Source organism: Triticum aestivum, chromosome 2D (genome assembly GCF_018294505.1).
Source record: "Triticum aestivum cultivar Chinese Spring chromosome 2D, IWGSC CS RefSeq v2.1, whole genome shotgun sequence".
Lineage (NCBI taxonomy): Eukaryota > Viridiplantae > Streptophyta > Magnoliopsida > Poales > Poaceae > Triticum > Triticum aestivum.
The window spans coordinates 589,929,535-589,953,198 of NC_057799.1; the positions used below are offsets into that span (position 1 = coordinate 589,929,535).

The following is a 23,664-nucleotide window of genomic DNA, read 5'->3' on the forward strand; positions in this document are numbered from 1 at the left end:
GTGGGTGCTTGGAACTTGCTTGTGTGGATTCATGCTTTATCTATGAAGCGGGGCGGAAGCTTATTGAGAGAAAGAGAGAGAGAGAGAGAGAGAGAGAGAGAGAGAGAGAGAGAGAGAGAGATTCATTTCGTACAATTGAACCTTTTCAAACTGTTTCTTTTTTAGAACAAAAAAACTGGTGCAAAAATAACAGATGTGAAGAAGAACAAAAGGCCTCGGACGCGTAAATGATCCTGAAGCATGATCAGCAGGCGCAAAGTTCGCTAGATATCATTTCCCTTTCTTTTTCGGTCCAGGAGAGGTGAGACAGGTAAAACCTTTCTTAAAAATAGGTTGATTCGTCCCGAGCGCTCGCGAGCAAGATGCGTGCTAGAGGTATGTACAGACCACTGTCATTGTGACATATAGCCATTAAACTGAAATGGACAGTATGTTTAAACAAGAATTCAATCTGAAAGGATCCAGTCCAAAAAAAAATCACAAAAACTTGTTCTTGCAATGTTTGCCCGGGGTGCTTCTAGACCTCCCTCCCCTATTTATCTCTGTTCTAAACAGAGACAGTGTGCAAGAGAATAGTTCGATGTCTGTGGGTATCCGGTTGCTTGACCAGGGCCGACCTCGTGCTTCTTGGGCCTAGCGAGCCATGAACTGCTGTCGGTTAGCATTACGACCACCTCTGGCATGGTAGGCCTGTCATTGGGCATTGGTTGAACGCAGAGAAGCCCGATCTGGATAACCCTGGATAGATCCAACGAGAGCTGATGGTTAGGTTCAGCCACCTGCGAATCAAGAAGGGCCTTGATTTTTCCTTTGTTCCAATACCTCCATGCCTGCAACAAACGCACATGAGATATTTTTTAGATAAAGGAAATTTCATTCAACAATGTGGTGTGATACTGTACAGTACAGTACTTACATCAAGAAGAAACGTTTTTGCGGAAGTGATCTTTTTGCCAGAGACTATCTCTAGCAAGACCACTCCAAAACTGTATACGTCACACTTGAGCGTCAGGTTGCCTTCCCTTGCGTACTCTGGAGCAATGTATCCCCTTCATAAATCACAGACATGTCAGTCGGCTGAAATCTTAAATGCAGAAAAATAAGGGAGCATTTGAAATTTTAGGTTTAAACCATACGGTGTTTGTACTAATGTTGGGTTCGTCTGATCATCAATAAATAGCTTTGCGGTGCCGAAGTCCGCTATCTTAGGCTTTAGCTCGTGATCCAAGAGTATGTTCGGCAACTTAAGATCTCTGTGGATGACTTCCTTGTTGTGAAGGTACTCAACACCTATCGCAATACCACGGATTATCTCTAGCCTTTGAAACCAAGTCAACGATGGACGGGGTGATGAGTTTTCTCCTGTCAAGTAGTACAAATTAATAGGTCCATGTGCCAACGCACAGATGAGAGAATTAGCAAATAAATATATTTAGTCTAGCACAATTGTGTGTTCAAGTGAGTATTGAGTAGTACCAAATATGTAGGGGCTCAAACTTTTGTTGGGCATGTACTCGTAGACTAGTATCCACTCGTCCTCTTCCTGGCAGTAGGAAACTAGTTTCACAAGATTTATATGCGTGACCCTTGACATCACTTTCACTTCTCTTGTGAAGTCATTCTTGCCTTTTTCCGTTCGGCCAGATGGTCTAAGTCTTTTTACAGCGACGATATCACCATTTAGTCGGGCCTGATGATTGTGCAACAAAAATACAGTCAAGTCAACCAACAAAAATTATCCCAACTTACATTGGAGGAGTAATAGTAGTATATATAGAGAGGAATTAAAGAAAGAACATACTTTGTAAACCACGCCAAATCCGCCTTTGCCAATGATATTGCTATCAGAAAAATCGTCTGTGGCCGCCTTTATAGAAGGCAGATCTACTGCAGGGACACATATGCCGGCTTGGGAAAATTCTTCCGTGGCTTCAATCATAGTCGATGGATCAGCTGCAGGGACCGACCCGACAGTCGAAGCAGGATCTCGACGACTAGCAGCGGGGTCGGTAGCATCTGAAAGACTCTGACCATATGAGATGTAGTACAAAACTAGACAGTTTCCACGCGACATGTAGGTATGAAATATTATTACTGCATCATAACAGTCGTTTTGATAAGTTAGCAATTTAATGGTTCAAGGGATTTTCTAAAAAAATATTTTTTTCTAATGAAAAAACATCTCAAGTCAGACTGTCAGATTTGATATTCCTTTTTATTAATTTCCATAAACATATCTTCGAGAAGTCTAGTAGCATTGTAGTTATAAGAAAAAATATTTTAGTATTTACAAATGGACGACACACCATCGAATAATTGTATGCACGTATTGCCTTCCACATTTCATATTTTCACTCTTTAATCCATCATAACGATCAATTGCTACCACCAATTCTAGTTAATTTTGTATACCACATGAATAAGGTGGCATGCTAATGACAAATCATGATGTGGCAGACATGCATGACTTGGTGAGATGAGAGAGTGGATGTTGTAGGAATTAAATGTCATGGATGTGGTGCATGTCTCAAAAATAGTGCTAGTGGATGCGAACATGGCACACTTGGTGAGGCGGATCGCTACACGTTGAGAATTGCTTATAGTGGAGATGAACTTTTGAAGAATGTAGGATGCCCCGTGCAAAAGACAAAACAAATGGGACAACAAATTTTTGGCATTTCTCCATTGATGAAATTCTAATCTTGACAAGTTGGATGCTACATGAAGAAATGCTCCCGAGAGCCAAAACACCATGCCCATCTTCTATTCAACTATATAGTAGGTTGTCCTTCTTTAAGGCATGTGATGTCGTCGGCAGCTAGCGGGAAAACAGGAATCACAGTAGTGTTCTTATATACTCCGTATGTTTGTTTTTACTCAGTGTTTTAGGTTTGTCTACAGTCAAACTTGTAATGTTTGATCAAGTTTATATTTGAAAATATCAACATCTACAATACAAAATAATTATGATATGAAAATATGTTCCCTCATAATCTAATGATATTGACATTGTATTATGAATGTTAATTGTTTTCTAGAAACTTGGTCAAACTTACAATGAGTTTGACTTGGCAAAGTCTAGATGCAGACAAAAAGAAACAGAAAGAATATAATATATATACACTTTGCAGTTGAGAGACACAGTAATATATTGATCTACATAAAACACACTGATCAATGGGTGTGTATAGATTGACTATTCATCACACAGGATGCAGAATAAGCTACTCTTCACCCGAGGTAATCTTATGATTATTTCATAAATAACCTATATTTGAAATACAGATAATTGCATTCATATTGATTAAATACGTAAAATTTGACATAAGAAAACAGAAATATAGGTCATAAGCCCATAAAAATTGTATTTTATGTATATTTTACACGTAATTTTTACGTTCGTAATTTTACGTAACATAAAACATTTTTTACAACAATTTTATATTTTCTTACATTCCCTTTTACGTAAGAAATAAGACAAAATTTACATAACACGTAAAATTATGGTGCATTCATGTGAAAATAGAGGGGGGTGAAGAATAATTATTCCTGACCCAGGGTGACGAAATAGTCAATCTTGTGTGTCTATATATATATATGAGAAGCATTTTAACTGTACCTATAGGTGAATTGTTTTGTCGCTGCCCGCCATATCTCCAGACCGCAACTATGATCAACAGACAAACAACAAGGAAGGCTAGAGCTCCACCAATAACCATCGCATATGGAAACGAATGATGTGGCGCATCACCTGTGAGCAAAGTAGTTTCGCATTAGAACGAGTATTAACAAAAGAGCCCATCTGTTGCATCGGAAAAAAGAATACCACACTCTCCTAACCTAGTAATCATGACTCAAGACTCCAGTAGGTCCACATCCTTTATTTTAACACATAGCTTTTCATCTGTATTGCCACTTATCCTCCTTCCCACCCTCGCCGATGGTGGTTCAGTGCTCACACAATTAGAACGTATTTGAATCTTGTCAATCTTAAGGCGTCTCTCTCTCGGCATAAGATGAGAAATCTGCTTTTTCAATGAGGTTTTTGCGATGCTTGCATGCATGGTTATATATGATTTCTTTCATCTTCAATCCTAGTTTTGCTAGTATGTTTTCTATCCAGGTCAGCACCGGTATGAAAGAAATACGTATCATGCACTATTTATTAAGGTTGCACCCTAAATAGCTTCTTTTAAATGGTTAGCAGGTAAAATAATATCATATTCAGATTCTATACATTTTGCTAATAAAATTCCATATATAATATGTTAAAGTTGTTGGAGTTTGGATTTAAAAAATATGGATATTTTTAAAAAGCATTTGATTTGCACTGTGGGTTGATTAACCCAAATACCAGGGGCTATCCTGCAAAAGCGAAAATCTGACTTAAATTTGACATGTGGCATGATTATCAGAAACATCACAGGGTTTTCTCCAAAAATGAAAATCTGACTTAAAACTAGCCTGCGGATTGATTAATAGAAACATCAGAGGGTTTTCTGTAAAATAACATGGCGGACAAAGAATACATATTCTTTTATTAACAGGTATAAATAATAAGATGATGTAAGTGGGTTAAAAAGATTTAAATACTTTTTTTTCTTAATTGAAAGAAAGAGAAGAGGTAATAGAAGAGAAGTGCATTTAGATTAAGAGCAACTCTAGCACATACCTCAAATTCTCATACCACAAAATCTATTTTCAGTATACTGCAAAATGTTTTACAGTATGGCATGTGTTCCGTGCCAGAGCAGATACCATAAAATTGCTTCGGTTCAGATGTGCAGCCCACTTGTTAGTAGCTAAATTTACATCATGGTCCTTGAAAAATAGCACAAAGCACCCTCAAAACAAAAACCAATTAACAATTGGGTCCCTGGCCATAGCCCACCGTGTCTCTCGCCGCCGCAAGGCCACTCGATGCTCAACGCGGTGGTCCTCCATGACACACGGCGGTCGACAGTCCACTCCACGCGCGCGGCAGGCCTCCACGACTACGCACCCAATGCTCGCCGTGTCCCTCAACGATGGCGCACTCCACGCGCGTGGTGACCCTCCAGGACGGCCAAGCCACGACAGACGACGGTCGGCGCGCGCACACACCACATCCTCCACACACACTCCAGTGTCACGGTTGTGGTCGTGGCTACGGGAGGCAGGGGCGGATGCAGACTCGATTCCGATGGCGCGACCTCGGAACTAGATGCAGGAGGCTCCGGCTGCTCCATGGCGACGCGTGGCCGGCCGAGGGAGGTGCTACGGTGAGCTGCCGGCGAGGCTAGCAGCGGCAGAGGCGCAGGGGCGAACGCGGTTTCTCCTAAAACTTCCCTCCCGCCAATCATTTTCTAGTTTAGTAGGAGCTGGAAGAAAAAGCCCTCGAAAACTGAATTCATGGCACGAGTGTTCCCTGATACGAGAGCCCAACTAAACTAGTTTCATTTTGGCAACCCAGTCATGGCATGGACCACCCGAGCTTGCTCTCGGGCAAGGGCACGAGTGTTCCTCCTCTTTGGGGCAGCCCAGTCATGGCATGGACCACCCGAGCTTGCTCTCGGGCAAGGGCACGAGTGTTCCTCCTCTGCCGCTTCTGAGGATGTGTGAACGGATGGCTTCCTCTTTCGTGACAGCGCATGCTCCGCCTCCGCCACATCGGCAGCGAGCTGGGCCTCGCGCTCCCGCGCCCTCTAATTGTTACGGCGAACACCAATCCCTGTAACACTCATATACCGGCAGACCGGAGGGTGTCGTAGACGGACCTCGAGCTTCCAGCACCGCCGGATCCGAGCGCCAGTTGCGCCGTCACAATGGTTTCGTGACAGACAAACTTCAACATCGGTCGGACGCACTCCTCCCGGGAGCGGCGGACGGCCATAGCCTCCTCTGGCACGCATGGGAGGACGCCCCAGACGACGGATCGGCAGTCGTCAGAGTCAAATCCACTGCCCGGCATGCCGGAGAGGGCCAGAAATCATCAGAGGGGAGCTTGCGCGCGAAGTGAAGTGGAGTGGAGTGGAGTTATTAGGGTTTGCTTCAAGGAGCGGATGACAAAGATCCTTGACATTGAGTTGGATCTCATTCTTCTTCCCGGTTAGCAACGGGGTTATCTAACTTCACTCGCTCATCTACTTCTATGTATGTGGGATGGGGGTGGTCCAGCATGGACCGGATTCGATGTGGCGGACGCATCCATGCCTCCTCATATCTACTCCAAATTTGGGCCGGATATGTGGGGTGCCGGTCAGCCCGGGCGTTTGGGGCCGGTATGAGGCGTTCATCTAGGTCAGGTTTTATTGACCGGTTAGTGATGGACTATCTGCCCGGACATTTGGGGCTGTTATTAGGCGTCTGTCTGGGTCGGATTTGGCTTGTCAATGACCGAGCCGTCCGCCCGGGAGTTGGGGGGGGGGGGGGGGGGGGGGGGGGGGGTATGAGGCGTCTGTTTAAGTCGGCTTTTTTTATCGGTCAGTGATCGGGTTGTTCGCCCATGGTGCTCTTACACAAATGTTGAGTCGGTGACCGACCACTGGCATTTCACTTATGTGAAGCAAAATTATTTAACCACCCACTGTAATTGAAATTGTTGTTTTCGGTGAAAATGGCAAGAGGAGGAGGTTGTACGCACCTAGTTCAGACTTTGGCAGCCTCATGTACAAAGCCTGCCCTCCATCCACGTAGCGTAGGTCGGTGATGTTTCCTGTCCAGATGATGCACCCAGCGACAGCGCCTACCTTAATATCAGCAGGGGCATAGGCCAAGCAGGAGCAGTTGGCGAAGCACCTTGCCCTGCACTCCTCCACCGTGGTGCTCGCATCCACCGATGCGTTGAACGTGTCGGGGAGCTTCACGCCCTGGAGCACCATGAACCCGTCCGTGCTGCTGGTGCTGGCGCCCTCGTTCCCTTGGGCGCAGTCTAGCGCGGCACTTCGCCGGCATCCACCCGAGTTCTCCCTCAGGTCCCACTCCGCGGGGAACGCGGGCGTGAAGCCCCTGGGACAGCTGCAGAAGGACGTGGAAGGAGCGTTGGCGTTGCAGAGGCCGAACGGCCCGCACATGGCGTAGGCGTCGCAGACGTCCCTCGGCCCCTGCAAGAAGGTCTCCCATCGTTTCCTGCTCTCCTCCCACACCAGCCGCTTGACAAAGCCGGTGGACGTCGCCACGATGCGGGAAGGGGGCGTGCCGGGTGTCGCCGTGTACCCGAAGGTTACCTCCCCGTCGTTGATGGTGACGACGAACTTGAACATGTCGGTGTACGTCGCGTCCTCCGTGGTGCCGCTGAACCGTAGTCCGTTCCAGGGCCCTGTGCGGTAGACCTTGGTGCTCCCGTCCCAGAGGGTGTTGTCCGGTAGCCCGTTCGCCTCCGTGACGAACCGATAGGCCGGAGACGGGTCGTCGGCTGAACGCCACGACGAGAGGTACCACTCGGACCCTGTCCATCGGTTCTTGCCCATCTTCATACCAGGAAGCAGCGTGTCAGACAGATAATCGAAGGATTGCCACACGGTGGTGTGGCCGGCTTGTTCACGGATGACCAGGTTGCCGGATTCAAGAAGCTGCGCAACCCCAGGAGCTGCCCTTGTGGTGGAGTTGGATGTCCATACGGTCTGGCCTGAGCCATCGAGCAGGAGAAGGTTTCCGGTGTCGCTGAACACCAGAACCCCCGCCGTGCTGTTCACGGGCCTTTCACGGTTCGCCACCCAGCAGACGGTGGTGTTGGACACGGAGAACCATATCACGAGGTATCTGTTGGTGGACACCCCGGGAGAGAAGAAGCCCAGGATGAACGACCCATCGGCTGAGACCAGCGTGTTGCCGTCGGTGATGTTATTGCCCTCGTTGAGCAGATCGGATACGCCGGTTACCAAGGCTCCCGGAGAGAGGAGCAGGAAGAGGAACAGGGGAAGAGTAAGACCGAGATGGTCTCTGGTTACTTCCATTACGACTTACGAGTATGATTGACGGCAAAGATAGGGGCTTTTCAAGGCTGGCGCCGGAAAGTGATGTCCGCAAACTGACAAGCAATCATTCCTTGCGAGATCCCCATCCATTCTGAGGTTGCAAGATGAGAGTGATAATATCAACACTAATCTTTTTTTTTGCGGGGGAATATAAACACTAATCTTAATCCGGAATAAAACGGGCATTACAATGCCAGAATTAGTGTTTAAAATACATGCTACAACTCAACCGGCAACTAGGCTGAGAAGCACCTGGTAGAGGTTTGAACTTGTCAAAGAACAAGATGTACTCCAAGGTTACAAAAAAAAAAGTACTCCAAGGAACAAGATGCATCTTCAATGCTGCCAGGAAGGTTCATTGTCGGCAGTGGCGCAGCTAGGATTGGTCCAAGCCCTGGGCCAAGCGATACAAAAACAGGCAAAAAAGAACATATCAGTGCACCGTCGCCACGGCGCCCCCACCCCCTCCCGCCATGTTTCTGAGTTCTGACCTACCTACTGACGTAATTGCCTCTGAGACAAGCGTGTTGCCGTCGGTAATATTGCTGCTCCCGTTCAACAGATCAGATACGCCCATTACTGAAAAAAAAATGGTCTTGTCGAGTTCTTCTCTATTTGCCGAGTTAGAAAAATGGCCGTTGACAAGTTCTTTCCTGCTGTGCGCCGGTTACAGAAGGCCTAGCTCTCGGAGAAAGGAGCAGGCAAAGGAACAACAGAAGACCGAGACGTTTTCTTGTTGAGAAAGGTGTGGTAGCTCCCGGGTGTCCCTACACCTCCATAATAGTAAATTCAAACAAAATAGAAAACAAGATAAAAAAATTCTGAAATTTTGCGTCATCGAATATGCTCAAACGTTTTAGGCACATGCAAATTTTCATCAAGAAATACCATATAGAAAACAGCTTTGCTAAGTCTCAGTCGACTGAGACTTCGTTATGTCTTAGTCCATGGTATATCCCTTTAATCTTGCATGGAGATTCCTACAATTTTTTTTTCTTTTTTCTTTTTTTTTTCTTATATGCTATGTCACCTGACTGAGACTAGGTTAAGTATCAGTCGACTGAGACCTAGCCACACCTTTTAGAGAAAGGTGTACACACAAAAAAAAATTTGTGCTTAAAACTGTGAGCACTCAAATCTCTTTCTTGTATAGAGCTTCTTGATTTTTTTTGCATGAAATCTTACAAGCGCCTACAAAGTTTGAGTGTATATGATGTCGCAAAGTTTGAGCGTATTGTGATTATATGTGCTAAGTCTACTATAATCTCTACTCCTAATGAAGCAGTTGGTAGGATTCCGTTCATGGTTTTTTTTCGTCCGGTTTTTTTCCGTCTCACCTCCCACCACCACCCCCTTCACATTGGTTTTTTCATCGTCTAAAAAAAACTTTCCTAACTAGCCACTTTTTAAATGGGTAGGAACCGGTAGCACGTTATCAAACAATGAAATCCAGTTTCATGACAATCAATGCTAAAATCTTGACTTTCCTAATGCATCTCCTTACCTTTCCTAACAACCAAATCTTCTACTATTAAAGAAAAATTGGTGAATGATGATTCATCATTCAACTCTTCCATATAATGGTACGTTGTGGCCTTCCCACACTTATCAAAATAATTAATTGCACTTACCAAATCTTCTACTCGTAATGTCTCAGTTGGTAGTCTTGCCTCACTCTCACCTTATCCCACCACTCCTATTTTTCACCCACCACTTCTATGTTTCACCCGTCTTTCATAGCGGCCAACTTGGGCCGGCCCATTAACTCGTTCCTTGATGCACCACCCCGATTCTGCCGCTCCTATCTCCTTGACGCCCTCACTCATAGGGTTCCTCCAATTGCATCGCCACCGCTCCACTCCTCCCTCCGCCGGCCATTCGCCGCCGCACACAACCCTAGAACATCAGGTGAGATCCGCCGCTGCCACCCACGCTCGCAAAACGCGTCCGGGGCACCAGGGGCCATGCAGACGGCTGGGAGCGGGAGAAATCCGCCGTTGTGGTCGTGACCTCGGCGTCCCTATCATCCTCGGCACCTCCTCCACCCTCAAGCGAGCGATGGGGCGCTGCGACCAGAGTTTTGGATTTCGTCCGAGATTTTTATTTTTGTCCGAAATCCGTCAATTTCGTCAAGGCCCGGTATAAATATAGGCCGGCCAAAAAATTCGGCCCTTTTCAAACTTCTGGCCCGTTCCATGGATCCACCGTAGGTCGCTGGTGTACCCGATGGTATAAAAGTCCGTACTGAAGCCTTCCAACCCTAATTTCATCCTTTCGTCCTCCACTTCTGTTTACAGCGCGGCAGCGGTTGTTGGCGACGGAAGCCGAGCGAAGCACGGTAGCGCCTCCTCCTCCCATCATTCTCCTCCGGCAGTCCACATCCTCCTCGTTCTCCTACTTCGCATCCACTTCTCCTCTGGCAGTCGACAGCCTCGTTCACTTCGCATCTACTCATCACCAAATGTCTGCTCAGGCGGTGATAGAGAACGAGATAAAGGCCGGCGTTGGAGCTGCAGCACTACAAAGCCAGGCCTTTATCATTTATACTGCTTCTTTTAGCTTGATGACAATGAAAGGCCTAGCTTGTTCACTACTTTTCAGATTGATAATTCTGGAATTCGTTGATTTTGCTTCAGTATTCCCCCGGTATACGTTTTTGTTCTGCTTGGTTCGGACCTTTTTGAGAAATTCCGTTCATTTTCGTTCAAAATTTCAAATTTTAGTTTATGCATTTCGTCCAAGTTTTTCAAAAAAATTAGCGAAAACCGGATTTTGCCCTTTTCGTTCGGCCCGATAAAAAACCAAAAAGAAATCCAAAATCTTGGCTGCGACTGGCCTCCACTCCAGATCCGTCCGCCTTTGATCCCGTATCCTCCCTGGCTCCCTCCTGACGGGATCCGGTCTCCACCACTATGCAGGGGTGCGCAGTGGCGGAGCTAGCATTTGACATCAGGGTGGTCCGCCCCAAAAAAATTGACAAGAAATATGACATGTGAACATTTTAACTAGGCAAAGTCATTACCTAGCAAATGAATTAGGGAAGGTGATACGAGGGCTGAAGAAACTTTAGCCACGCTGCTCACCAAGGAAGTCTCCTGGCAAAGTCATTACCTGGCAAAGTCATTATCTGTATGCATCTTTATAGTGGTCCTCGGCTTGTATGTAGTACGAATTTTTGTTGGTGGTCTATGAATCAAGTCATCAAGTGCTACAACAGAGCACTTCGGGTTCGTTGGGCTTGGTACGAGTGGAGCAAAAAAAAACCAGATACATTGGAAAGACACTGCCATCCGTTGCGATTCCTCGGGCCGACAACTATTCTCTCCTTGCAACTTTCCCCTATGCCTGGCGGCTAGGGTTTCTCTCCTCTTAGGCGATCACGATCGCCTCTGAGTCTTGCCCGCATACTTTCCGCCCGATCGCCCCCGATATACATCCGCCCTCGCCAACCTTGTCCCTGTTGTGCCCGCAACGAGACAGAACCGGTGATGGCGACTCTTTCCGACGCCCACTCCGCCACGGGTGGCGGCGGCGCCGCCGCGGCTGCACGTTCGGATCTGGGTGACTTCCTCGAACAACTGGATCTGAACGATGATGACTTTGCTGATGTGGAGATCGATGAGGATGATCCTGCGATTCAAGAAAGCGTCCGCTGGCTTGCCCTAGCCAGGGTCCATACAAGCAGGAACTTCAGCCCATCTGCCTTCTACAAGGATATGAGGGCGGCATGGAACCGCTCGCAGAACGTGAGATTTCGGCCGGTTGGCCCTAATCGTTTTGTCGTCCAAGCTTCTTGGGGGATTGGGAACGCATCATGATGCAAGGACCTTGGCTGTTCCGCAATATGGCTGTGCTCTTGTGCCCGTATGACAGCTTTAGTAAGGCTGAGGACGTGGAGTTCTTTCATATTCCATTTTGGCTGCAGATTCACAAGCTACCAGACCCATATTGCAAGCAAAATATTGTGGAGAAGCTGTTGAAAGATGCAGGAGAGATTATGGAGATGCGTCTGAATGGGAACACCCGAGGTGGTTATGTTAGGGTTAGGGTGAAACATGATATCCGACAGCCCCTCACAAAGTACGTCAGTTTTGTTCGGGCTAAGGAGCGCCAGGTATACCTGGTTCGACATGAAAAACTTGCTAGGTTTTGTAAGTTTTGTGGCCTTATTGGCCATGAGCACAAAGAATGTGGCCTAGGTATCCATGATGAGAAGGCTCTCAAGTTTGGGGACTGGATCTATGCATATGCCCCCAATAAGCCATGGCCAGAAGGACGACCCACTAAGGCGACATGCAACGAGTCTAATCAGGCTGAAACCCGGAAGGATGGCAGATCTGATCCGGAACACGCACCATATGATCCTGAGGTCATGGATATGGCTTCGAGCCCGGTCAAGAAATCTGGAGAGAGATTAGAAGTTGATAATGTACCCAGGAGGAGACTGAACATGGATGAGGCCCAGATTATCCCGCGGGATGCCTCTGGGGCCCCGAAGGCGTTGTTGGCTATAACTGATGGCAATGGCAATGATCTGAAAGGTGGTGCCTCACCCACAAATAGTAGTTCAAGCAGCAAGAGGTTGAAAGTAACCATGGACAGCGACAACAACGAGATATTGGCGGCCTCCCGCGAGGAGGACCGCCGGACGCAATGAATATTTTGTCTTGGAACTGCCGGGGGGGAACCGCCGGACAGTTCGTGAGGTTTTGGCCCTCTCAAAAGCCAATAACCCCAAGCTAGTCTTTCTCTGTGAGACTAGACAAGATGCAACTAAAGTGGAGAAGTTGAAGTGGAGGTTGGGCCTAAAGGGCTTTCACGGTGTTAGTACTGATGGACGAAGCGGCGGTCTTGCACTATTCTGGGAGGAGACGCTTACAGTGACAGTGTTCGATTCGTGTAAAAGGTTCATTGATGTTCGAGTTCTTGATGGTGGTTCCGGTATTTCATGGAGAGGAACCTTTGTTTATGGCGAGCCGCATCTGGAAAATCGTCAGCGTATGTGAGATCATCTCTGTCGGCTGCGGGCAATCTCGCAAGAACATTGGGTGGTTTGTGGCGACTTCAACGAAGCTCTCTGGCAGCACGAGCATCTCTCAAGGACGACTCGGTCGGAGACACAAATGGAAGTGTTCAGGGACTGTTTGGTGACTTGCGAGCTGCAGGACCTAGGGTTTTCCGGCCTCCCCTACACATATAATAACGGTCAGGATGGGAATCGCAATGTTCAGGTGCGCCTGGACAGGGCGTGTGCGGATGAGGCGCTGCGGGATCTCTTCCCCGCGGCTAGGGTGGTGCACTTAGCTACCTCCTGCTCGGATCACAGCCCACTGTTGGTCAACCTAGAAGGGGTGCAGGAGCAGAGGCGCAGGCCACCTGCGTCACGTTATGAGATCATGTGGGAGCAGGACGTCAAGCTCCCCACGATCATCTCTGAGGCCTGGGCGAAGCACCGCCAAGATGGCAACTTGGGATCAGTGGCCCTCTCACTGAAAGAAGTTATGAACGATTTGAGGCAATGGAGAAAAGCTACCTTTGGGAATGTTTTGAAAGAGATAGAAAGTTTGTGTGGTCAGCTAGCAGAACTCTAGCTGTCAGGTGCGGACCGCACACAAATCTGTGCAAAGATGAATCAACTGGATGAGTTGTTGTATAGAGAAGAGATGCTTTGGCTTCAACGATCTCGTATTACATGGTTGAAAGAGGGGGAACGCAATACTAAATATTTACACCGCCGGGCAGTTTGGCGGGCTCGGCGAAACTTTATCCAGAGACTTATGAAGGCTGATGGTTCATGGTGCGTGGCTCCATCAGAGATGGAATGGATGGCCAATTCATACTTCAAGGAGGTTTTTACTAAAGATCTGACCTTGGATACGAACGAAGTGCTGGACAGTATCGCCCCTAAGGTCTCCGCGGAGATGAATGAGGCCTTGTGTCAACAATACACGGAGGAGGAGATATCCAACGCGCTGTTTCAGATCGGTCCGTTGAAAGCACCGGGTTGTGATGGTTTTCCGGCCAGGTTTTATCAACGGAATTGGGCCGTTCTCAAGGATGAGATAGTGGCATTTGTGCAGGAGTTTTTTACCACTGGTGTCATGCCGGATGGGGTTAATGACACGTCCATTGTGCTAATTCCCAAAGTGCCACATCCGAGAGAGCTGAAGGATTTCCGGCCCATTAGTTTGTGTAATGTGGTGTATAAGATCGTGTCAAAGTGCATGGTAAATAGGCTTCGGCCTCTATTAACTGAGCTTATTTCTGAAAATCAGAGTGCCTTCATCCCCGGGAGGCTCATCTCTGATAACTCCATCATTGCGTTTGAGTGCATCCATCACATCCAAACCGCCAAGGCAAATTCACCATCATTGTGTGCTTATAAAGTGGATTTGTCAAAGCCTTATGACCGTGTTGATTGGAGCTTCCTGGAGAGGGCGCTTTCTAAGTGGGGATTCTCTTATCAATGGATCTCCCGCATTATGGCATGCGTTACATCAGTGAAGTACTCAGTGAAATTCAATGGGAAATTGTTGGAGCCCTTCTCCCCTTCAAGAGGGCTCCGCCAAGGTGATCCGTTATCCCCCTTCCTCTTCCTCTTTGTGGCTGATGCTCTTTCTATTCTGTTGAATAAGTCAATGAGAAAAGAAGGACTACAAGGGCTCAAGATATGCAGAAGTGCTCCGGTTATATCACATCTTTTGTTTGCGGACGACTCCCTTTTGTTTTTTCACGCATCAGAACAGCAAGCTCGTTTGGTTAAAGGTGTGTTGAACACGTATACGGCGGCGACTGGACAATTAATCAACCCGTTGAAGTGCTCCATCCTTTTCTTAGATAATTGCTTGCCAAGTGTGGTGCAAGAGGTCAAATCTGTTCTGGAGATTACACAAGAAGTTTTTGAACCAAAGTACTTGGGTCTTCCGGTCCCGGAAGGTAGAATACACAAAGGAAATTTTGAAACCATCCAGGATCGATTGCGCAAGAAACTCATTGATTGGAGTGAGCAATATGTTTCGTCTGGCAATAAGGAGATTTTGATCAAGGCTGTGGCACAAGCCCTGCCTACTTATGTCATGAGTGTCTTTAAGCTTCCTGCTTCGGTTTGTGACAAGTTGACTCGTATGATCCCTCAATATTGGTGGGGAGTTGAAAACGGGAAGAAGAAGATGGCCTGGATGAGTTGGGACAGATTGAGGCTACCTAAATCTCTGGGTGGCATGGGGTTTAAGGATATGAGGGCTTTTAACCAAGCTTTGTTGGCCAAACAAGCTTGACGCTTGATTGACACGCCGGACAGCCTCTGTGCACGACTAATGAAGGCCAGATACTACCCCTCGGGACAGCTGTTGGATACGTCCTTCTCAGGCAACGGTTCCTCAGTTTGGAAGGGTATTTTACATGGTCTTGACCTGCTAAAGAGAGGTGTTATTTGGAGGGTTGGCAATGGAGCAGATATTCGTACGTGGAGAGACCCTTGGATCCCTCGCCCGTCGACGTTTCGCCCTATTGCACCCAAGGGTAACTGTCGTCTAAACCGGGTGGCGGATTTTATCAATGACAACAGTGCTTGGCGTGAGGATCGCCTACGGGAATTCTTTTGGCCTATGGACGTGGATTACATACTGAAAATCAGAACATCTCCCCGCAATCGCGATGACTTCGTCTCTTGGTTCCCGAAGAAGTGTGGCGCTTTCATGGTAAGGAGCGCCTACAAGTTGGCCACATGCGATCATAACGTCGCTTTTGCTAATGGATCATCTAGCTCAAATCCGGAGGGTAACCGCTCAGTGTGGAACCGTATTTGGTCGGCAAATGTGCCTCAGAAGATGAAAATCAATGCCTGGTGAGTGGCAACCGGTACATTGGCAACTCAACAGTGCAAAAATCATAGGCACTTGGCTACACGTTCTCTCTGCCCTCTCTGTGGGGTAGAGGAGGAGACTACTTTTCATGCTCTGATTGCATGCACACAGGCGAGGACCTTGTGGATTAATATGCGTAGGAGATGGCCGCTACCTAATGATGATGTTCTCATTGATAATGGGAAGGAATGGCTCATGTTCCTTCTCAGCTCCTGTTCTGAGGCGGTTGCAGGCATGGTGGTTTTGCTGATTTGGAAGATATGGCAGATCCGTAATGATATATACCATGGCAAGGAAGCCCCTCCTGTGTTGGCCTCGGTAGAGTTCTTGGATAGCTACTATAAATCCATTAACCTAGCGGGCAGGTTCACAGTGGAGGAGATTGTTAAAGGCAAAATGCCCTCGGTATCCCTGGTGTCGCCGCGCCAAAAAGCTTCAGCGGCTGTCACGCCGTGGCCGGCACCACCGCAAGGCTCCGTGGCCCTGTCCGTCGATGGTTCATTCCATCCGGAGGACGGCACTGCGGCGGTTGGGATGGTCCTAAGGGACCACGGAGGGGTGATTCTATTTGCATCATACAGATATGTCTTTCACTGCAATGATTCTCTGGAGGCGGAACTACATGCGATGATGTAAGGTATGGCGCTGGCTATTGAACATTCCGATGCTCCGGTGATACTACAATTGGACTCTTCTGAAGCGTTGTCATGCCTATCTACGGATGCTCTCTAGCGTTCAACTTATGGCCACTTAGTGTTGGAGATCAAGTACTTAGCTGGTAGTAGGGAGTTTGTTCCTCAAAAACTTAGTCGTTCTCAAAATAGAGTTGCCGATCGTCTGGCAAACTATAGCCGTACGGAGCGAGCCACCGCTGTCTGGCTACGCTCAGTTCCTCCTTGTATTGAGGATGTGTGGCCTCTCGACTGTAACTCTGTGAATTTGCAATAAAACTTCCTTTACCCTCGAAAAAAAATCTATTCTCTCCTGGCACTCAAATATTCATTGGTATGGAGCTCGCGCAAAGTTCTGGGTCGACAGATGGCTGCATGGCAACGTGCTCGCGCTGCTTGCGCCGGGGTTATTTTTGCTCGCTCGCCGAAAAAACTTGACAGTCAAAGAGGACCTGGATAGGATTCACTGGATGAATGGGCTGCAGGGGATTAGTTGTGAGGAAAGAAAGGAAAGCACCTTTGCCCGTTACCTGCCAAAAAAAGAAAGACTGACAGACAAATCCATGTCTACATATAGTACAGTAAGTAACTGCGTGTACTCAAGAATAACCACATGAACAAAGACAACTCCTATATGCAACTTAGACTACGTTTTACACTGCGCTGGATTCTCATAATCACGATTGCCCAACCAATTTCCACCCCCCATTTTAGTGTTTGCTTCACCCACCTTTTTTCAAAGTTGAACAAATTTTTTTGAGGGACCACTTTTGAACCTAATTTTACAAACACAAACCGAGCCTTTAGTAAATCGCCTGCAAGCGAGGCTGCAGCAACAACTAGTCGCACCCAATAGAAATTTACGTCAAATCAATAGTAGTGGGGCTCAAAAGATCCGTCTCAAGCCCAAGTGACGAATTCGAAGGTTGCACAACTCCTCCGCTATCCAGCACCGGCCTTCTCGGCCGATCGATTTGCGATGCCGTGCTAGTCAGCATAGCGACAACTGTGGACATGGTTGGCCTTTCGCATGGCGTCTCCTGGACGCAGAGGAGCCCAATTTGGATGCATCGTTTTAACTCAGACAATAGCTCAGGCTCGGATTTGGCGAGTGGCACCACTGCGGTGTCAAGAAGCTCCGCAGTCCTGTTCTGCTTCCACAGTTCCCATGCCTGCCAAAAAGATTTTGCCAAGTTATGTCTTGCTTCATCTCATGAAGAGAAATATTAAAATAAGACTGAGTGCCGGAACACCAACATCAATATATATTGTACATGGATGCTCATGCCTTAGTTTGCGAATAAATATGAATTCCTTAAGTATCTGAGCTTACATGAGAAAGGAGCCTCTGCAAGCCACCATTCCTTTCCCCGCTGAGCGTCTCGAGGAGTACAACTCCGAAGCTATAGACATCACACTTCAGCGTCATATCCCCTCTCCGTGCATACTCTGGAGCTGCGTATCCCCTTTTTAAACAACTCAACAATGTTAGGTATATATCTGGTGGTGAAGATGCATATATATTTGACTACTTACGGTGAAACTACAATTGTTTGATCAGGCCCCGCCTGGTCGACGACAAACAACTTAGCGGTGCCAAAGTCGGCAATTTTAGGCTTCCACTCATCATCTAGGAGAATGTTCCCAGGCTTGAGGTCCCGGTGGATTACACTCTCACCCGATCCTCCATGTAGGTACGCAACACCATGCGCGATGCCATGCAGTAACTCCAACCTTCTTGCCCAGTTCAGTAAAGCACGTAGTTTAGGTATACCTGTGAGTGCCAAATATGTGTTATTAGATACCTACACGGCTACTATGATAATATTCATAAATAATGCATTTGAAAAGGTAGAAGTTCATTTTACTCCCCTAATTGCACACACTTAACTCTCTAGTTGTTTCTAGCTCACTTAAACCCTGACTGTCCATCCTAGAGCACATCACCCTTTAAATATTTTTGAGATGAATTTTTTTGTAAAAAGATTTTCAAAAGTCCGGAGAAAATCATATATGTTAGTTGAACATGAAGTACATAAGAGTAACCATTTGAAGAAAAAATGCTACGGCAACTTCTGACCTAACGGACCTACTTAATTATTATTATTTTTGCATAGATAGCTGTATTTTGTAACCAAATGACACGTATATACTGACCCCATGACCGAAAAAATATCTTGGATGTGATAGCTTATGGTGTTAGGTGCGCTCAAATATAATTTGAGAGGGTAAGTGAGTCAAGCTAATAAGTCAGGGGGACAATTCGGGGATAAGGGAAGAGTGGACTTAGGAGGTGCATGCATGTAGACAGAAGATTAATAAAACTTGAGACATGGTACACACACCAGAATTAGACGGTCTAGTTTTCATGATAAGTTTGAGAAAATTCTCAAGTTCTTGTAGCAGTGTGTACCGAATATGTAGACGTTCAGGCTCTTGTTCTGCATATGTTCATAGATGAGTATTCTCTCCTTGCCTTCGTTACAGTAAGCAAGGAGACGAACAAGATTGCCATGCCGGAGCCCGGCCATCACTTCCACTTCTCTCCCGAAATCCTTCTTGCCTTTCGTGGTTAGTGCTGACTGTTTAAGCCTCTTGACAGCGACCATTCTTCCTTCAGGCAGTAGCCCCTGTTGATTTTGAAATTTTAGATGATAAGAATTGAGCTGTAGAGTTTGCAATGGATGCTTCCATATATGAAAAATCATGTGAAGGATATAGTCATGCCATGCATGAGTTTCTCGAACAGTACAAGATAGACCCACACACATCACAAACCCCACATCACACTTATACACGAGGTTTTGCTCATATCTCTTTAGTAGAAAAAAGAACTTACCTTGTAAATGATACTAAATCCTCCCTGGCCTATAATGTTACTTTCAGAGAAGTTTCCAGTGACATCCTTTATAATGCTTAGATTAACTGAAGGAACGGCCATAGCAGGATTCTGAGGGATAGCACCTGCAACAAGAACATATTGATTATTATGCTCGAAATTGTGTTACAACATGTATAAGTCTGGCAAGGCATCAGTGGTATGAGATCTAAGAAAATCAAGTCACGATTAATAGTGAGTTGTTGGATCTCCATTGAACAATCACTGACAAAAGAAAACAAATTACATGGGATAAAAAAAAAAGGATTTTTACGAGACTAATCTAGCAGTGGCTAAGTTCACTAGACCAAGACTTGGAGAAATTCAGGCCCTGCCAGAAGTTTCATGGCAGCCTATGCAACTGTTCTAAGAGAAATTGTTCCATAGTCTGAACGGCAAGAACATGTTAGGGATGCGCATGCGCTAGTTAAGTTTGTGACCTCCCTCTCTGAGGGCGGGCATATTTGGTTTGCCACATATCTCTAGCCCGGTTTGTATCCCTAATAACATTGTATCTCTGTTCCCTAAAAAAAGCTCTTAACGAGGTTATGGACTTGAGTGTTAAAATTCTAGAAATGGGGATATTTTTCCCTTGCCAAAATGACCAAAAAAATCAAAGAAATCATGAATATACTTTAAATCTAGTCTAGAAAATTCAAAGCGTTTTATATGTCACCCACTGTAATTTTTGATTTTTTTTCAAAATATGAAATCATGTTTAAGTTTAAACCAGTGCAATTATCTTGCATTTTTTTTCCTTTTCTCCATGTGAAATAACAGTAACAGTGAGCCATCCCATCAGAGTAGAAATTACCTATGATTCTGCGTTTCCGTCTCCACCAAATCAGAGAGACGACCAGAAGAACAATGACACCAGAAGCTACAGGTGCGACAATAAGTAGAGTAGGAAACTCTTTCTGGTCATCTGTTATGGCAGCAAAACGGTGAACTGTGAGTTCAAACATGCATCAACTAAAAATCAAAACTCTTTTTTTTTTCAACATGCATGTATAAATCGAGTCAATATTTTTGTCAAGGTGTATGACTGTGACTTGATTTACATGCATGTGTAAATCGAGTCAACAAGCAGAGTAGGAAACTCTCTCTGGTCATCTGTTATGACAGCAACCAGTTCAAACATGAACTAAAAATATAGAAACTCTTTTTGGGTCCAGTAGGTGTAAATCAAGTCAATTTGCCTCTCAAAAAATTGAGTCAATTTGTGTCAAGACAAAGAAGAAAGGTGCATGGCAACGGTAGGTGGTTGGATAATCTGTACATACCGAATTCTGATTTTGACAACCTCAGGTAGAGATCTTGCCCCCTGTCGACGAGACGTAGATCGACGATGGCATCCGCCCACATGACGCAGCCGGTGCCGTCGCCGCCTCCCCGGATATCGGCCGCGGCATAGGCCAGGCACGAGCAGTCGGCGAAGCACCTCGCCCTGCACTCCTCTAGGGTGACGTGCATGTCCACCGACGCGTTCTGCGTGTCAGGAAGCTTCACGCGCCGCACCACCGCGAAGCCGTCCGTCGTCGCCCCGCCGGCACAGTCCAGGTCCGCGTCTCGTCGGCACCCGCCCGCCGCGGTCTCGTTCACCTCCTGAGCCGACTGCGACGGGGTCCCGGCGGCGGGGCGGCTGAACCCCACGACGCAGCCGCAGAACCCCGACGACGCCGCCTCGGGGTCGCAGAGGCCGAACGGTCCGCACCGCGCGTAGGTGTCGCACTGGTCCCTCGGCCCCTTGAACAAGGGCGTCCACGCCCGGGTGCCCGCGTCCCACATCAGCCGCTCCACGTCGCCGGTGTAGTTCACCACGACGCGGGTCAGCGGCGCGCCGGGCTTGGCGGTGTACCCGTAGGTTACCTCCCACGGGCTCGTCGTCGCCCGCAGCGTGTACTTGTCCGCGTACGCCGTCACCTCCGGGACGCCGTTGAAGTAGAGCCCGTTCCACGGGCCCGTACGGTACCTCTTGACGTCTCCTTGCCACAGGACGATGTCCGGTAGCCCCTTGGTCTCCAGCGTGCGGCGGTAGTCCCCCGGAGACGGGTCGTCGGCGGAGCGCCACGCCGTGAGCTGCCACTCGGCTCCGGTCCAGAGGTCCTTGCCCAGCTTCATGTCGGGCAGCAAGGTGTCCGACGGGTGGTCGAACGACTGCCACAGGGCGGCGTTGCTGCTGCCATTGTGCACGACCAGGTTGCCGGAGTCGAGAAGCTGGACCACCGCGGCGGAGGCGGCCATGAAGTTCGGTGACCACGCCGTCCGGCGAGAGCCGTCGACCAGGACGAGGCTGCTCAGGTCGTCGAACACCAGCATGCCGGACTTGTCGGGCAGAGGCTGGTCGCGGTTGGCGACCCAGCAGACGGTGTCGTTGGACACGGAGAACCATATGCCGAGGTACCTCTTGGTGGACGCCCCGGGAGAGAAGAACCCCAGGGTGAAGGAGCCGTCCGGCGAGACGAGCGTGTCGCCGTCGGTGAGGTTCTGGCCCTTCTCGAACCTGTCACGGACACCGGAGGCGGCGGGGGTTTGGACCGAAAGGAGGAAGAGAGTGATCAAGAGCAGCTGCAGTAGGAGGTGTACCAGAAGTTGGCTGGTTGCCCTCATTGCTTTGCACTGGCCTTGCACAGTAGAGCTCATGCATGGGCCATGGAATATATACAGTCGAATTGAGAGGATGGTCATGCACTGAAGTTGGTACTCGGCTTGGACCGAAAACATAACAGTTTTCATCGAAAATATAACATGTTAGTTACTTTGGCCAATTTAGTTGGTATAAGTAAGAACATCTTCGATAGGCGGTCCATATGTAAAAATAATCAACATTTGGACTTCTGAAACAAAAAACAGCTCTCCAACAAATGGTTCATATGCAAAAAAAATTACATCTCCGTTTTCCGGAGATGTAAAATAGAACACCTCGCGATGCAAATTTAGATCTCCAAAGCCAGGAGATGTAAAAACCGCGGCGGCGCTCCAACGCCCAACCGTCCTTGAGTTCAACCAACCCCCCCCCCCTTCCTCCCGCCCACCGCCGCCCCGCTGCAGCTCCCCGATGCCGCCCCACCGCCGATTCCACCCCACCTGGGCCGCCGCCCGCCGTCGTACGGGCGGATCGGGCAGTCGTCGCACAGCGCCGCCCCGACCCCGTCCGCCTCAGCCCCGCCTCGCCCCGTCCGCCTCCGCTCCGGCCTCCGCACGCCCGCACCGCATGCCGCCGCCCTGCCCCGTCCGCCTCCGCCACGCGCCGCACGCCGCCGCCCGCTCCCCGCTCGGCCGTCGCCCCGACCTCTCTCCACCCGCCGCCTCCCCGACTCGCTCCAGCCACCGCAGCCACCCAATGGCACCGAAGAAGACGCCAAAGGGCAAGTCGGGTTTCTTCGGCGTGAGGGCGAAGCCCTCCGGGAACTTCGGAGTGGAGTTCTCCGACGCCGGGCGGCGTTGGTGGCTTGGCACGTATCCTACTGCCGACGAGGCCGCGCGTGCCTACGACGTGGCTGTGTGGCGTGCCGTACGGCCGAAGACGGATCTCAACTTCCTGGAGATCGAGACCCGGGCGGTGGCGGAGTGGCTCGTACCGCAGGGCATCCGGATGGAGGAGATGGCGGCGAAGAAGAAGAAGAGACCGGCGGTTGTCGTCACTCCCGGCGAGAGCGAGAGGCGGCGATGGCTCGGTTTGCGCAGAAGCATCCCGAGTACGTCCAGACCGAGCAGGAGTTCTACTGAAAGCATGATGCCGAGGAGAAGAAGAAGGAGAAGGTGAAGAAGGAGGACGAGGCCGGCCCCTCGACGGCGATCCCCATCGAGTTATTGTCGGAGGAGGACGAGGAGTTCTGGGGGCTCTCGGATGACTCCGAAGAGTCGTACTGGATGCCCTCGGACGACGAGTAGTTCTGCTAGTTTAAATTTATGTCATCTATGTTTGAACTATGTTTGAATTTGATGTATGAACTATGTTGAGATGAAGTAGTAGTTGGTCATTTTTCAGAATTTTACATCTTCGTTTTGGACCATCTGTTGGAGTTGCTCTTTTACATCTCCGTTTTGAACCATCAGTTGGAGTTAAACCTTTTTCGGAGATGTAAAAAGTATTTTTTGGTGATGTAATTTTTTACATCATCGGTTTGAAGCACCAAAATATACATCATTTATTGGAGATGTTCTAATAATACGCACTACTACCTCTGTAAAATATAAGACGTTTGTAAAGAGAGTACTTGATAGAGATGGAAGCAAGCTTACTATGGAGCTGGTCAAGAGGCAGTAGCACTGCAATTTCACTATTAGAAGAA

General features: G+C 48.0%; 2 protein-coding genes and 1 pseudogene across 2 annotated transcripts; 1 reads left to right on the forward strand and 2 right to left on the reverse strand.

Annotated features, from left to right (window-relative positions):
* Positions 1 to 392: 392 nt before the first annotated feature.
* LOC123055994 (receptor-like serine/threonine-protein kinase SD1-8) lies at positions 393 to 7,934 on the reverse strand. Its single transcript, XM_044479774.1, has 7 exons — positions 6,567 to 7,934; positions 1,802 to 2,026; positions 1,477 to 1,690; positions 1,137 to 1,362; positions 917 to 1,049; positions 618 to 830; positions 393 to 416 (listed from the first exon to the last, which is right to left on the reverse strand). The coding sequence occupies exons 1-7, from the start codon at positions 7,932 to 7,934 to the stop codon at positions 393 to 395; spliced, it is 2,403 nt and encodes an 800-aa protein (XP_044335709.1).
* Positions 7,935 to 17,187: 9,253 nt separating this feature from the next.
* Positions 17,188 to 21,979, reverse strand: LOC123050207 (receptor-like serine/threonine-protein kinase SD1-8). Its single transcript, XM_044473032.1, has 7 exons — positions 20,653 to 21,979; positions 20,184 to 20,294; positions 19,331 to 19,455; positions 18,905 to 19,121; positions 18,028 to 18,175; positions 17,825 to 17,957; positions 17,188 to 17,663 (listed from the first exon to the last, which is right to left on the reverse strand). The coding sequence occupies exons 1-7, from the start codon at positions 21,977 to 21,979 to the stop codon at positions 17,352 to 17,354; spliced, it is 2,373 nt and encodes a 790-aa protein (XP_044328967.1). The 3' UTR covers positions 17,188 to 17,351.
* A 138-nt stretch (positions 21,980 to 22,117) lies between these two features.
* On the forward strand, positions 22,118 to 23,309 carry LOC123055995 (APETALA2-like protein 1; annotated as a pseudogene).
* Positions 23,310 to 23,664: the final 355 nt, after the last annotated feature.

Bases quoted from the DNA above. Each gene is read 5' to 3' on its own strand.
- LOC123055994 (XM_044479774.1), bottom strand. From the start codon at position 7,934: ATGGAAGTAACCAGAGACCATCTCGGTCTTACTCTTCCCCTGTTCCTC. The intron at 2,027-6,566 runs GTGGGTGGTTAA...TCATATGGTCAG, and splicing joins AAACAACAATTTCAATTACA to AGTCTTTCAGATGCTACCGA. The intron at 1,363-1,476 runs GTACTACTCAAT...ACTACTTGACAG, and splicing joins TTTGAGCCCCTACATATTTG to GAGAAAACTCATCACCCCGT.
- LOC123050207 (XM_044473032.1), bottom strand. From the start codon at position 21,979: ATGAGGGCAACCAGCCAACTTCTGGTACACCTCCTACTGCAGCTGCTC. The intron at 19,456-20,183 runs GTAATTTCTACT...TTCTTGTTGCAG, and splicing joins ACGGAAACGCAGAATCATAG to GTGCTATCCCTCAGAATCCT. The intron at 17,664-17,824 runs GTAAGCTCAGAT...TCTTTTTGGCAG, and splicing joins TGCAGAGGCTCCTTTCTCAT to GCATGGGAACTGTGGAAGCA.